At 45.2% G+C, this 14,133-nt stretch overlaps 1 protein-coding gene across 3 annotated transcripts; it reads left to right on the forward strand.

The window, feature by feature from the left end:
- Positions 1-3,396: 3,396 nt before the first annotated feature.
- PDP1 (pyruvate dehydrogenase phosphatase catalytic subunit 1) lies at positions 3,397-12,895 on the forward strand. 3 transcript variants are annotated; one of them, XM_090040334.1, is made up of 3 exons: positions 3,398-3,555; positions 3,714-3,748; positions 8,680-12,895. In XM_090040334.1, exons 2-3 carry the CDS (start codon positions 3,718-3,720, stop codon positions 10,332-10,334), a joined length of 1,686 nt encoding a protein of 561 aa, XP_089896460.1. In that variant the 5' UTR covers positions 3,398-3,555; positions 3,714-3,717; the 3' UTR covers positions 10,335-12,895. The 3 variants fall into 3 exon arrangements, with proteins under 3 accessions (XP_089896461.1, XP_089896460.1, XP_089896462.1); XM_090040335.1 differs by lacking the exon at positions 3,714-3,748 and having other exon boundaries at positions 3,397-3,555; XM_090040336.1 differs by having other exon boundaries at positions 3,443-3,748.
- Positions 12,896-14,133: the final 1,238 nt, after the last annotated feature.

The following is a 14,133-nucleotide window of genomic DNA, read 5'->3' on the forward strand; positions in this document are numbered from 1 at the left end:
TGTCAGATTCTGGCTGCCTGAGTGGCACTGGCAGCAATAAGCTACTGCTCCAATAAATAATGTCTGCTAGGCATTACAGAACCAAAACTCATGTTTCTATTCATGAACAAGTAGTGATCAACAGTCATTTTTATATAAACCCATTTCTGCAGACCTATAAAGAATACTGATGTAACCATCAGTTGGATGTATTCAGACTCCCTGCAACTGCATTCCAGCACTTTTCACAACTTGAGGGGGAAAATGAGCAGCTTAACTGTGTCTGCTTATCTACTTTTTAGGAGTATTTCTAGACTTTGATGTTGTATGATAGTGCATGTAGCTAATCGGAGTGCTGCAAACAAGAAATAATGCAAATGAATTCACTCATGACATATTCTACCAATCTACTCCTATCTGTGTGCTGTCACTAAGAAATAATCTATGCTTTTTGATAAAGTTGTGAGTAGACAGAAGTATTTGTGACAAGTATATACTGACTTATGCTCATTTTTATTACAGTAATCTTCATCCTAAAGGCCGTTCTGTCCTTCAACTTATAAACTAATACTGTAGGATTGTTTACCACTATTATACTATGGCGGTGGATGTGGCATACATTTCTACATATGCTACAATACTCAGAATATCTCAGTATTATTATTTAAGCAGTAATGCTTTGACTTAATACTCATGAGCCTTTTTAAGGATGGTTTCATTCTACCCTGAGAGCAGACAGGTGGCCCGCTGCATTTGTACCTGCTGGAATGCCCATGGGACTGGGAGGAGACTTGTTACCATCTTCATACCCACAGAGCAGCCTGCTGAGTCCCTGGGGTGTCCTGCTGCAGCTTTTGCAGAGGGGCCTGTGGGTTTCTGGGTGACTGAGCCAGCTCCTTAAGCCATTATTTCTCCTCTGGGACAAGCCAACCTGTCTGCCTCCCGGGGAAGGAAGGGAAGGTCCCACCAGGCAGCTGGCTGCACTGCCACAGGTATCTGATGCCCACCGACCCCCACTTAGACCAGCTCTGACCAGAATGTGCCCAGGGCAGATTCCCAGGTGCCCAGTGTTAATGCTGCTGGGCAGAGTGGGGAGGTGAGGTCCCTGCACAGTGTGCACCCCTGGTCCCAAGTATGGAGCTGAGTTGGAGGGAGACCGGATCCCAGTAGGGCAGGGGCAGGCAATTATTTTGGGCAGAGGGCCACTTACTGAGTTTTGGCAAGCCATCGAGGGCTGCATAACAGGCAGCCCAGGGCAGACAAATGTTAATTTTCTAAATTTTTTAGGGGCCCCATGGGCTAGACAGAATGGCCTGGGCTGCATTTTGCCACCCCTGCAGTAGGGGGAGGGAGTGCTCAAGCCTCACACCTGTTATGCCATGTTTTCTCAAGGCCGGACTTTGTAGAGAGAATGGCAGAGCTGTGGGATACATGAAACCCCCATGCAGGGGGAGGCAGTGATGCTTCCTGCTGGCTGAGCTGCAGAGGCTCACAAACTTGCTGCTGATCCTAGCACTTGCTCTCTCTCCTTTCACAAGGTGCCACATGTTCATCCATTCATGGACCTAATAGCAGTCTTTTTGGGTGGCCCCGCCCCTTGCTGCTGACTGGCCAAGGGGGTGGCAGCCCCACCTCTCACTGCTGATTTAGCTGCAGCCCCTCACCAAGGGGCTGTCCTCTAGTCTGAGGATGCCTCAGTGGCCACCCTAGTCTAACCTGAACACAAGACATTGCCATTATCTCTCAGTCTGCCCATCAGGGTGTGTCCAAATGTGTGTACACGTTTGGTTTCCAGGAGATAAGTAGCAGCAGTGCACCTTGCACCACTGCTACTTGTCCTCAGGGAACTCCCATGCCATGTGCGCTTTAGCACATGGCAAGTTGCCCCGGGTCAGGTAGGGGAGGCTGGGGCAGCACTGTGTTGGCCCTGGCAGCCTTACCTGGGGACCTGGGGCCTCCCGGGGCTGCAGCCATGGCAATTCTGCCATGCAGAGCCTGGCTAGCAGCGAAGCGCAGCTCTGGGAGGCCCTGGCTCCACTTTTCAGTAGCGTGCACTTGCTAAGTATGAGTTGCTCCAGGTTTTTTCCCCCCAGTTTTTTTTGACCCCTGGAAAAAAAACCTGGTGCAGTACACACTCAGGCAGCATGCCCTTGCAGTGCAGAGAACACCGGACTGTATGGTATGTGGTGCTGCAAACCACACAACCACGCTCATCTAGATGTGCCTTTAGAGTTTAAGTATACATGCACTATGTGGGGTTACAAAGACATTTTGATTTAGTTGAAAGATCCCTACAAAGGAGGCAGCAAAGATTTCCTGCAGTGATATCTTTTATTGGACATGGGGGGGGGGCGGAAATATTTTATTAAGACCATAAAGCACCCCTTGCTCACTCCACATAAAAATGGCAGGGAGGAACCCCCTCCAGCTTATGTCTGTTTCCACCTCTTATCTTTTTTCCATATGTTGGCCTGGCATGGAAAGCCAGCCTGAGCTTGCTGGCAGACAGGAGGTGAACAGCAGTTAGTTGCTCCCCAAAATAGAAATGCCAGTGTGAGGACTGGGTTTTCCTTTATTTTGAAAGAGCCTTTCAACCATGTGTCCTGAAATGCAAACTGATGCTCAGCACCTGTGAGTTACAGCCTTGCTGAAATGCTTCTCAGTAGCATGATGGTGCCCAGAGGCAGGGCTGGACACAGGCATGGGCAAACCGGGTTGCTGCCGAGGGCCCCGACAGAAAGGGGGCCTGAAAACGGTGATTTTTTTTCCCCCTTGTCCAATTACTATCATCTTTGGTGAAGGGCAGTAGATACTAGAAATTCCCCTGGGGCTGACAGGAGTCTAGGTATGGTCCTGCCTACAGGTAGAGCAGGGACAGGCTCTCAGCTGCTTTTCTTTGACTGGAGGCAGGCTTACAAAATGCCAGTTTTGTTTTCACTCTGGTGTGGGGTTTTTTGGCTGGAAAAATAGAGCAGTATTTCTGCTGAGAGCTCCTCCAGCCCCCAGCTATGGATTGCTATGGGAAACCACTGAGTTTCCCCTGTGAATCATGCTTGTAAACCTAACAATGCCAACTTTGCCCCCAGTCAAGGGATCTCCAGCCCGCGCTGGCTGAAAAGCCCAGTGTAGGGCACGAGGCGGACCGGCGAAGAAAGCCCCGGCAACGGCCTAGGGTTGCTCTGCGCCGAGCGCTACGGCAGGGCAGTCCCCGCTCAGGGCGGGGCGTAACAAAGATGCTCGCAGAGCCGCAGCCCGCGGCGCTTCCCGCCTTAGAGGGACCAGTGAAGCCCCGCCCCCACCCCGAGCCGCTCCGGATTGGTCCGCGCGCCACGCCCCCTCCTCCCCCTGCCGCCGCCGGGTCACGTGCCTCCCTCTAGCCAGCCAATGGGCGGCGGCAGCCGAGCTTTTATAAGCGGCGGCTCAGGCGCGCGTTGGCGCAGGGAGGTGGGGGTGTAGCGGGCGGGTGTGGGCGGCCGCGGTTCTGAGCCAGCGTCCCTCAGCGCGGAGCCGCCGTTGTCCCCGCCCCGCCCCGCCGGGCTCGGCCGCAGCCGGAGGCGCCTCCCAGGAGCTGGCCAGGTGCGGAGCGAGGCGGGGGCGGTCTCCGGGGCTGGGCGGGGCGGCCGCGGGCCGCGTGTCTGTCCTCCCCCCCCTCCCCGCCCCGCCCCGCTAACGCGCTCTCTGTCTTGCTCCCCCGGCGCTGCTCCGTGGCTGCCGGCGGCTTCTTGCTGCGCCAGGAGAATGTGCGTGTGCCCCGGGCCGCGCCGCATCGGTACGTATGGCCGCGCGGGGGGGAGGGGAGCCGGGACCCGCGCCCCGCCCCGCCGGGTGCACTTCTAAATAAAGCGCTTTAAGCCCGTCCTCCTCCGGCGCAGCCTTGGCAGAGTCCTGCGGGCCCCTGCGCCTGGATACCGAGCTGGCCTCTGGCTTCCCCCGCTCCTGGCCAGGTACTGGAGGACGCTGGCAGAGTAAAGGCCCTTCCGGTTCTGGGTGGAAGTGGCAGGTGCAGAGTAATTTGCCTCACATGGGTGTAGTGAAGCCGTTGCCAAGGTTGGGCTCTGTCAGGTCGGGTGTCCTGGTCCTGGCATGCAAGAGGCAGGTGGAGGGGTGGTGCGGTAAGTGAAGGATATAGGCAAAGGAAATGGGCCAAGGTGCAGGGCACATTGCAGGAAATGTGCAGAAGGTGGGTTTTGCTAGAAGGCAGATTTGCGCCATGTGTGCTAATCAAAGTATCAGGCTTTTATTGGGCTGAGTGTACGGTTGGTACAAACGTAGACAGAATGTGACAGTACCCTTAGGTACAGTAGTTGCCTCTCCCCCCCACCTTTTCTGCTACATGTGTTCAGGGTGTTTTTAAGCTGTCTCAGAGGCATTGGGTGTTGAGGATTTTGATTGGGGTGTGCCAGTGTTGGGATCCAAGCTGGAGGTTCCTTGCTAGAGGGTCTTGCCTCTCTGCTCACGGTCAGGCTGATCAGCCTATTTCATGTGAGGAAGCATTTCTGCCCCATGGTCAGGTTGTGGGGGTTTTCGCCTTCCTTTGTAGTGAAGGGGTGCAGTCCACTGCCCATGATTTCTTGAGCATGTATTGACAACATTTCAGAGGCAGGGACGTTGGCTGCTGTGATTCCCCAGCTTTTCCTGTGGCAGGCTAGGGCGTTAGGTCTGTGTTGTGTCCGGTTGATGGTAGATTAGATTATGAACTGTATGGTATGGTTTGAATAGGGATGATCCTGCCTCAGGCAAGTGGTTGGTCTCTGGAGGTCCCTTCCTGCCCTACTTGTCTATGGTTCTTTTGGCGTTATGAAAATGAAAGTGGAGAACATGAGCCGATGCTCACCATTGGTTTTTTATAATGTGATATCTGCCTTTGAATGCCCTACAGATTGTCCTAGTGATAAACCCAAGATGTTCATCAGTTTAATCTTTGCTGGCAACGTAGAGCCAATAGAACAGCAACTTTCCAATTTCTATTTTTACCTCATAGGGATCAGCAACAAAGTTCTTAGCAATTCTGTTATTTGAACTCCGCTGTTGTTGCAGAGTGATATGACATAGAACATAAACAGACTTTTATGTGGACTGATACGAAAATTCGATGCACTAAGTTTCAAAGATGCTGCCTTTCTAGTAACAAGTATGCCTGCAGAACCTTTCTTACACTTTTGTCCTACAAAACTATGAATGTGTATCAGACCTAGTTGAACAGGTTGGATAGAAATCATTCCTGGAGAAATGCAGCCAAATTTACAATACACATTTTATCTTGAAACAAGACTTTTCAGATGTCTGCTGAGTGAAAGTCAATGAAGAACTACCCAAGTATACAAGCAGTTGTTTCATTACTTTCCCTAGCAGTGGTGAAGCAATGAAAAACAGCTTTTTTGTCGGGCTTCCAGACGTTGGGGACCTTGTGAGGTGAAAGGAAAGTGGATATGAATTAAGTCAACTTTAGTCTAGGCAGATGCTGCATGTATTTAGAGGCTTAAGGCCTAAATCAGGAGCTAAAGAAAGAATAGAATTGGGAAGGCCCAGTGCCTATTGCAGTATGCAGAAGTGCTCTCGCCTCTCCTCAGAGCCCATGCCCCATGGCACGCCCCACTCTCAAAACTCACTTTCCCTCCCTGTTTCCTGCAGGGTTTGGCCTGAGTGCCAGCTCAGCTTATGTCACTGCTTGTAGGTGCCAAATACTCTTCTCTAGTTGACTACCTTTGGCAGTCAAACAGTGAGCTTGCTGAGCTGTAGTGGAACTTAATTGCATAATTGTTTTTTTTAATGCTCCAATAAAAACCTTTGAGGTATGTAGTAGTAAAATGTGTGCTGCTTCAGCCTTGCCAGTTAGTTCAGTACTCAGGAGAGGTTAGTTAAGTAACTTAAATCAAGATCTGTGTAAAGTATAGTTTGTAGCGTCTCTTGTCTTTCATCTTTTTCTGTTTTCTTTTCTTTTAAGAAAGCACTTTCCATTCAATCTCATTCTAAAGTTTAAAAGAGTAACTGCCCTGGTTTTTTGCATGCAGTCTGAAATACTTTTAAAAAGAAATCCCTTTAAGATTAAGCAGTTTTTTCCAGAAGAATGTGGGAGTTTTGCCTTCTTCCTGCCTTGTGAATTGGACACTTGGGACAAAGAATGCAATGCAGGTTCCTAATATGGTTATTTAGCAACAACAGTTAATGTGATTCTAATGTAAACTGGGATGAAGGCAGTGACTCCACATCTGTATGCCATGTTGATAGGGGTGCACTAATATTTTGGGGGCTGATACCGATAGCCAGTATTCAGAGGAGGCATATTGGCTGATATTGATCTGATACAGCTGCCTCCAGATGGTAAATCCAGAATGGTAGAAGGGTAGGGAGGAGGGAGGGGGCATGGGGGGGGGCAGATCAACTCCCCCACAGTGAGGGAGGGTGCAGGGGTAGGTGCTGCCCAGTCGGGGCAGGGGGGCAGAACGGAGGCACTGCTCAGGGGCGTGCAGCCTCCTGCCTCTTCCGTCCCATGCAGTGAAGAGCTGTGCAGTGCTGACTCTGGCTCCACCCTGCAGCTGTTGCCTGCCCTGCGCCACGTAGATCCGGGGGCACATGCCCCCTGCCTCCTGGGGTGCAGGCAGCAGTGGGAACCACCCCCACCCCACAAGCCGTGACTCGGTCGCGTGCCCTGCTTACCCCGCTCTGACTGGGCAGTACCTGCTCCTGCCCCCTCCCTCACTACAGTGGGTGTTGATCTGCCCCCCCCCCCTCGCCCCTACCCTTCCCTTCCTACTCACCAGCTGGAGGCAGTTCTCCATGCTGCCAACTCTGCTCCCTGCTGCACTGCAGCTGTGCGCAGCATGGGTATTTATTGGCCAAATTATCAGCTCCGTAGGGCCGATGTCTGATATAGACAGTTTTCTTCATATCAGTACCGATCCAATATTGGACTGGTGTATTGGTGTACCTCTACACATTGGTGAGACTGGTATAGCAAAATTACATGCAGTGTCCTAATTCCTGTGCATGGAAATAGTAAGTGGAGAGGCTGCAGGAAAGCGGTATAAATTGTCTGTAGGTTGCAGAATATGCCTTGCAGTAAGCAAGAGCTAAACAGATGGAACCTGATCATTTTTTATGAGAGGTGATTTATTTGATTAGTTATTAATATCGTCATTAGGGAAGAGGATATCAAAGGGCTGCTTAATCTGGTGTAGAAACCAATGGCTGGAAGCTGAAAGGAGACTAAATCAAATTGAATATATGCACAGATTTTTAACAGTGTTTAATACTTGTAACAGACTGCTGAGGGCAGTGATGGATTGTCTCTTGATTTCTTCAAGCCATGACTGGATACCCTTTTGGAAAATTCAGCCTAGCCAGACAAAATTATGTGGTTCAGCGCAGGGGTAACTGGGTGAAATTGAGTAGCCTGTGAATGTGCAGTAGGGAAGGCTAGAAGATGTAGTAATCATTTATTGGCCTAAAGACTTAACTGAGGTCCAGAGTGGGTGATGTTTATACCAACATAAGAGCAACACACAAATCACCCAGACTTCTAGACTTAGGGTATCGTCATTCTGTCCAGTGGAGTATCTATCATGTCCAAACTCAGTTCTGTGTTTAAATTATTTTTACATTTAATGCATTCAAAAAGCAGGTCAGTAGTATGTCGCCTAACCTATAATTTCAAACCTTTTCTGGTTCAGTTACCTTTGCCTCACCATTTAAATGTTGAGTTTCCCATTTAATGGAGCATTACTAAAATTGTTAGCAAACCAGAACTTAGTGTAAATTCCTTTAGATGGCTTTATTGTAGTTATGGGACTGTGGCAGTAAACATCCATTTGTACATAATCCTCTCTCTGTGACGGAAGTTATCCTGGAGATCGGTTAGAAGGACCTGATTTGAAAAATAATATAAAGGTGAAGGTGACTGTACTTGATGGTACTTCAGCTCACCTTTTCTGGCAAGATTTCTTCAGTGAAGGGAAAAATGCCTACATAAGGCTTTTGGTGCCCTGCATAATACAAGTATACACACAAAATGCTGTCATATGTACTGTACTCATCATTTATAGCCAGTGTTTAATGCAGTGTTTACAGAAGTTGAGGGATTAAGTTTCTTGACTTAAACTCCACTATTGACCTTTGGTGCCTTACTATTCCTCTCATCTGTTTTGCAATTTTACCCTTATTCAGACAAAAGCTATGTGAAACTTAAGTTTGAAGATTTTCTAAATTGCTACTTTTGCCTGTCAGCAGTGATGAATTCTTTCTCTTTCCTTCTTTTCCTCTGAACTGAGGCCTGTTTTTGCCCTCTGCAACATTATCTGGCTCCTGTTCTAGGAAGTCCAAGGGTGGGAAAATGGATCACTGTGACAGCTTTATAGGATATAACCTATTAGCTTGCTCATCCATTCAGCTTAATTTAGAAGTTGAATCAACAGCCCAAGGATCATACTTTAATTTTTCTCCTTGTATCTGAATTGGGTATAAAGCATGAAAATACAAAAATCAGAATATTGAAATAACAGTGTGACTTCATTATCTTTCTACAGGATAACTTCTGTAAGCATTTTTTGTAATGTATTTCCTTTTCATCCAAAAGATTCAGGGTATATAACTTCCATGCATGTTTGTGCTAAACACTAACTTGGTCTCAAGCAAAGGCGTGGGGGGCAAAATATGCAGTATTCAGCTGTTCCACTAAGCCTAGCTATTTCTCTTGTCTTGCAGCAATTCCAGTCAGAAGCTCCAGGCTGCCATTATTCTCTGATGCCATGCCAGCACCAACTCATCTATTTCCATTGATTCGTAACTGTGAGATTGGCAGGCTGTGCAATGCTGTGTGTTATTGCCACCACAAACATCTTTGTTGTTTGTCCCCACCTCACTTTGCTCACAATCATTTGAGATATGCGCCTCAGAAGAAGTTTGCAACACTTCATAGGCCAAAGGAAAATTTTAATCAGTTTATCCATGCAAGGAGCTATGTTTCAACACCACAGAGATTTTACCTTACTCCTCCACAGGTTAACAGCATTTTGAAGGCAAATGAATACAGTTTTAAAGTTCCAGAATTTGATGGTAAAAATGTAAGCTCTATTCTTGGCTTTGATAGCAACCAGTTACCTGCTAACGCTCCAATAGAAGACAGGAGAAGTGCAGCCACATGTTTGCAAACACGAGGGATGCTTCTAGGTGTATTTGATGGCCATGCAGGTTGTGCTTGTGCCCAAGCTGTCAGTGAAAGACTCTTTTACTACATTGCTGTCTCTTTGTTACCTCATGAGACTCTACTTGAAATAGAAAATGCAGTGGAGAGTGGCAGAGCTCTATTGCCCATTTTACAGTGGCACAAGCATCCCAATGATTATTTTAGTAAGGAAGCTTCTAAACTTTATTTTAATAGTCTACGAACTTACTGGCAGGAGCTCATAGACCTCAACACTGGAGAGACCACTGATGTAAAAGAGGCTTTAATTAATGCTTTCAAGAGGCTTGATAATGATATTTCTTTGGAAGCTCAAGTAGGAGATCCAAACTCTTTTCTCAACTACCTGGTGCTGCGAGTAGCATTTTCAGGTGCTACTGCCTGTGTGGCTCATGTAGATGGTGTTGATTTGCACATTGCCAATACCGGTGACAGCAGGGCGATGCTTGGCGTTCAAGAAGAAGATGGGTCTTGGTCTGCTGTTAATTTGTCCTATGATCATAATGCGCAGAATGAACGTGAAATAGAACGAGTAAAATCAGAGCACCCAAAAACTGAAGAGAAAAGTCTTGTGAAGCAAGACAGGCTGTTAGGCTTATTGATGCCTTTCAGAGCCTTTGGTGATGTGAAATTTAAATGGAGCATTGACCTTCAGAAGAGAGTAATAGAATCAGGCCCAGATCAGTTGAATGACAATGAATACACAAAGTTTATCCCTCCGAACTATCATACCCCACCATATCTTACAGCTGAGCCAGAGGTCATACACCACAAATTAAGACCTCAGGATAAATTCCTGGTGTTAGCCACAGATGGCCTATGGGAGACGATGCACCGACAGGATGTGGTAAGAATTGTAGGAGAGTACCTCACCGGTGTTCATCACCAGCAGCCAATAGCAGTTGGTGGCTACAAGGTAACTCTGGGACAAATGCACGGTCTCCTGACAGAAAGGAGAGCAAGAATCTCATCTGTATTTGAAGATCAGAATGCTGCAACCCATTTGATACGTCATGCAGTAGGTAATAATGAATTTGGCACTGTTGATCATGAGCGGCTGTCCAAGATGCTTAGTCTTCCAGAAGAGTTGGCTCGGATGTACAGAGATGACATTACAATTATTGTTGTGCAGTTCAACTCGTATGTTGTAGGTGCATGTCAAAATGAGGAATTGTGAACTTTTTAAAAATGAACAGTTTACCAAAGTTGTAACATACGGCCAGTATGATGAGCAGCAGATGAAAATATACTTAATGAGCAAACAAGAGTATCTGCTCATAAGAACTAACACATCAGTCTCTCTCTCTCTCTTCGCCTTTCCTTCACCCCCCGCCCCACCACAAACAATGAATTTAACAGCCTTCCAAAAGAATGACACAGTTTTAAATGAGGGTCTTGCAACAGCTTTGCACTACTGTTTTGATGCTGCTAGAGCAATGATTTGAATTTGGCTGGGATGGGTGAGAAAGGGAAGGAGTGGGTAGTAATCTGATAAGCAAACTTGCTTTGGCTACTCACTAAACAAAAAACCTGTTTTTAAAAAATGTACATATCTACATAGATGTCTTTTTAGAAATTGGAAAGACATTTTTTGAATATCTGAATTCCAATAGGGCTTATGTTTTTTTCCTATAAAGTAAATAGTGATTCCGCATGTATGTGACTTGTTTTGACTCTGTCTAAGGGAAAAGAGTTAAGTAGCTATCTCAAACTAATTTTTCCCATTTGCACTTAGTGTCAGTCATTTAAATGCATATCTGTGTAGAACATTATTTTTATGCAAATCTTTAAGCCATAATATCTGGAATTCTTATGCACTTATTTTATCCAAATCCATGCTTAAAATCTCTTGTGTACTGACACTTTCTGGCTTATCGGGTGTGTTTTTTGCACGATCTAAAGGGCAATAATGTCATTTTACCTTTCATTGAAAGGTAGATGCATATGACATCCCATTGTGGAAGACTTCAGCTTGCATGGTTTGAAACCATGACTTTGCCTTTTGCAAAACATGGAATCACCTTCAATCAGAGCTGTCATGCCACCTCAAAAGGTCACATCATTGGCAGGCAGCACCACTTTCTGGTACCAAAAATTTCCCCATATCATATAGCAAATTCTAACATAATCATTTGAAGAGACTAGGAAATCACTGTTAACTATTTGGTGGCTTTATAAATAAGCACTCACATTTATTTTTGTCATTTCAGTTGGGTTGTGCTTACTGCATGTTTTAAATAATAGCTACTGGGGAAACTTGTATTGCTAGCTAGGTCTAAAACTTTATAAAGGTTACCAAAATATTAAAGTATGGCTTGTAAATAAGCTTAATAGAGAAAGAAACGGACCTGCATGCTGTATCTTAAAAAGCTGCTTTCTTGGTGTTATGTTATCAACCAAGTAACATCCTTTGATAGTCCTTTGTGTGCATGGTTTCTCTTAAAATGTCATAATAGAAGAAAGACTCTCTCAAAAATGGGTCTCTCTGGTGTAATCATTGAATTTTCAAACTTGATAGACATAGTATTTTGGAATAGACTTTACAGCTGCAATTGCTGGGTGCATAAAATAGATATAAAGGCTGCTGTATTGGTCTTTGGTCTATTTTTATATTTAAGGAACCATAGGGAGTGAGGGTTTTCTGAACTCACTAGTATCTGCCCTTTTACATGTCTTTAAATGTTTAGAATTCATTTTCCCTTATTGAAAACATGGCGACTGGAGCCACAACAGTAACAGCTTGTGCTTTTCAGGAGATTGTATATAAGTAGTCTTATTAATCTTGCTCTGGTTTATAGGGGCCCAGGAGCAGATGTAGGCCAGCATGTTTAATCTCTTCCAAGCTGCATTACATTCGGACATTTTTCTGATTGATTTTATTTTTGTAATAAACTCTTTTGGACTTCACATAGCCAGTTATGATTTACTTAAGTTGACAATATGCTTTAAGAACCTGAGTTTTCTTGTCTTGGTTGGGTAAATCATTTGTTTTCCTAATTGGCAATATTGATGTTTATTAAGATTACTGTTTTTAAACAGTATTCTTATAATTTAAGCCAAGCACTTGTGCTTATAGAAAACATTGATGTTTTGTAATCTTCAAGTGCTGTGCAGACTTAATTGCCTGCAGCCTTAATAAAATGTTGGTCTTCCCACCTGACTGTATTCAAGAAACTCCTTTACAGCAGAGTTTCCTGTTCTCCTTCCCCAGAGATGGAGGTGGTCTGAAGGTTCACACTTTGAGAATAGGAATGACAGACTTTTCATGGGGTAGAGGAAACCTGGTAATGCTGTTAATCAACAACTTTTGGTAACTGATATTTGCCTTTGTATGTTAAGTATTAATGACAAAATGTCTTTGGCTAGATTAGTAAGCTCATGTGTCCTCCTACACTGTGTTTCACTCAAATACAAAATGAATCTAAGCTGTTACAATATTTAGACTTTCTTACGTTTTTCTACTGTGTAGTACTTACCAAAATGTTTAATCCATGGGTCTTGAATATGGGTTTGGTATAAGTTATAGAAGTGGTCCTGTGTGTACAGCTTATGGGAAGAGCTTTTTGTATGAAAGATACACATATGTACAGGATCAAATGAAGTGATATTTATGTATTTGGAGATTTGATTCAACATGTGCAGTGAACTTAAGCAGCATAACTGCCTACCAAACAAGGCAGTTATCTAAGAACGAACATCTTTTAGTAGACTCCAATAAAATGATCAGTTATACATAAACTATGTGCCTTTTGACTATTTTTTTAAATTCTGCAGCTCATGGGAAATATTCTCCTGCCTTCCCTTTCCTGAAAGATGCCCAGAAAAAGTGTTCCCAAGACATGTCTGAATTGCAGTGATGCTGCTAGTTCTTGTGCAAACTCGTATGGTGAAACGGGTCCCTACTTTGAAGTATTCATTGCCTAAATGCACAGGGGTATAAGGGAAAGAAGTGATGAGACTTGACCAGGGTAAGGTAGTAGGTTAGACTTGGTTGGTGCCCTGGCCACTAAATCATGCATTTCCATGGACAAGGGGTGAGTTGTTGTTTGTTTGTTTGGGGTGATATCTTTTATTGGAGACCATCATAGCTACACCACTTCTCATTTCTGGGTTATGCCATTTCTGATCCCAGCTGCTGTGAAGCCTTTTTCTTTCCATTATACTAGTTGGTATATACATTTGTCCCTTGCTCTTCATGACCCTCTGAGGTACAAGCATGGCCAGGCAAGAACTAAACTAGTGCTAGCTGATAAATTATGTGGCTGTATTAAACGTGTGGTCTGCATTTTTTCTACTGTGAATGACATCTAGTAAGCCACTCTGTGCCTGTCAGCATAGCCCAGATAACAGACTGTCATGCATAAGTCACTGCTGATTCACTTAGTGATGTTTTACTTGCATGTAAATGGTTTCTATGAATGTGGGGGGAATTGTTTCTGAAGCTGGTGGCTGAATTAACTGAGCTATGCTAATTAAAGTGCCACCCGCCCACCTCCTGAAGCATGTCTAAATGCACAATGTGTTCAAATTCAGTACTGCATTGAGCTCATTTCAACTTTCCCTAATACTTTCAAGTGACAAATGGAGCCTGATAGGCATGGCAACAGGTGGTTAATATCCAGTGGGCCAAACTTTTCTGCTCGTGGTCCCATTTCCAGCTGTACTTCTTAGCTCATCATCCACACTTCTAGATATGACTCCAGTTTCTGTGACTGTGTTCTGTGAAGTCTGTTAGACTTATGATCCCATTAATACATACTGTGGCCCCTAGGGAATGAAGGGAGAAATGGAAGCTTTGGATAAGAGATGGAGGAGTAAGGAGGCAGGCATGGGAAGTTAAGGGAGGAATCTTCTCTTTAGCCATTGGTAGCCTTGCAGGGGGACAGAGAACAGATTCTACAAAGAAGAGTGTGTAGCTCTGTTAATAACAGTAAGTACACTGCATGTTACTACCCTGATTGTTTAGGTTTTGGACC

Source organism: Crocodylus siamensis, chromosome 3 (assembly GCF_052110815.1).
Source record: "Crocodylus siamensis isolate JL-2025a chromosome 3, ASM5211081v1, whole genome shotgun sequence".
Classification (NCBI taxonomy): Eukaryota; Metazoa; Chordata; order Crocodylia; family Crocodylidae; genus Crocodylus; species Crocodylus siamensis.

Coding starts and splice junctions, on each gene's coding strand:
- PDP1 (XM_090040334.1), top strand. CDS start 3,718: ATGTGCGTGTGCCCCGGGCCGCGCCGCATCG. Junction 3,749..8,679: donor CCCCGGGCCGCGCCGCATCG/GTACGTATGGCC, acceptor CTTGTCTTGCAG/CAATTCCAGTCAGAAGCTCC.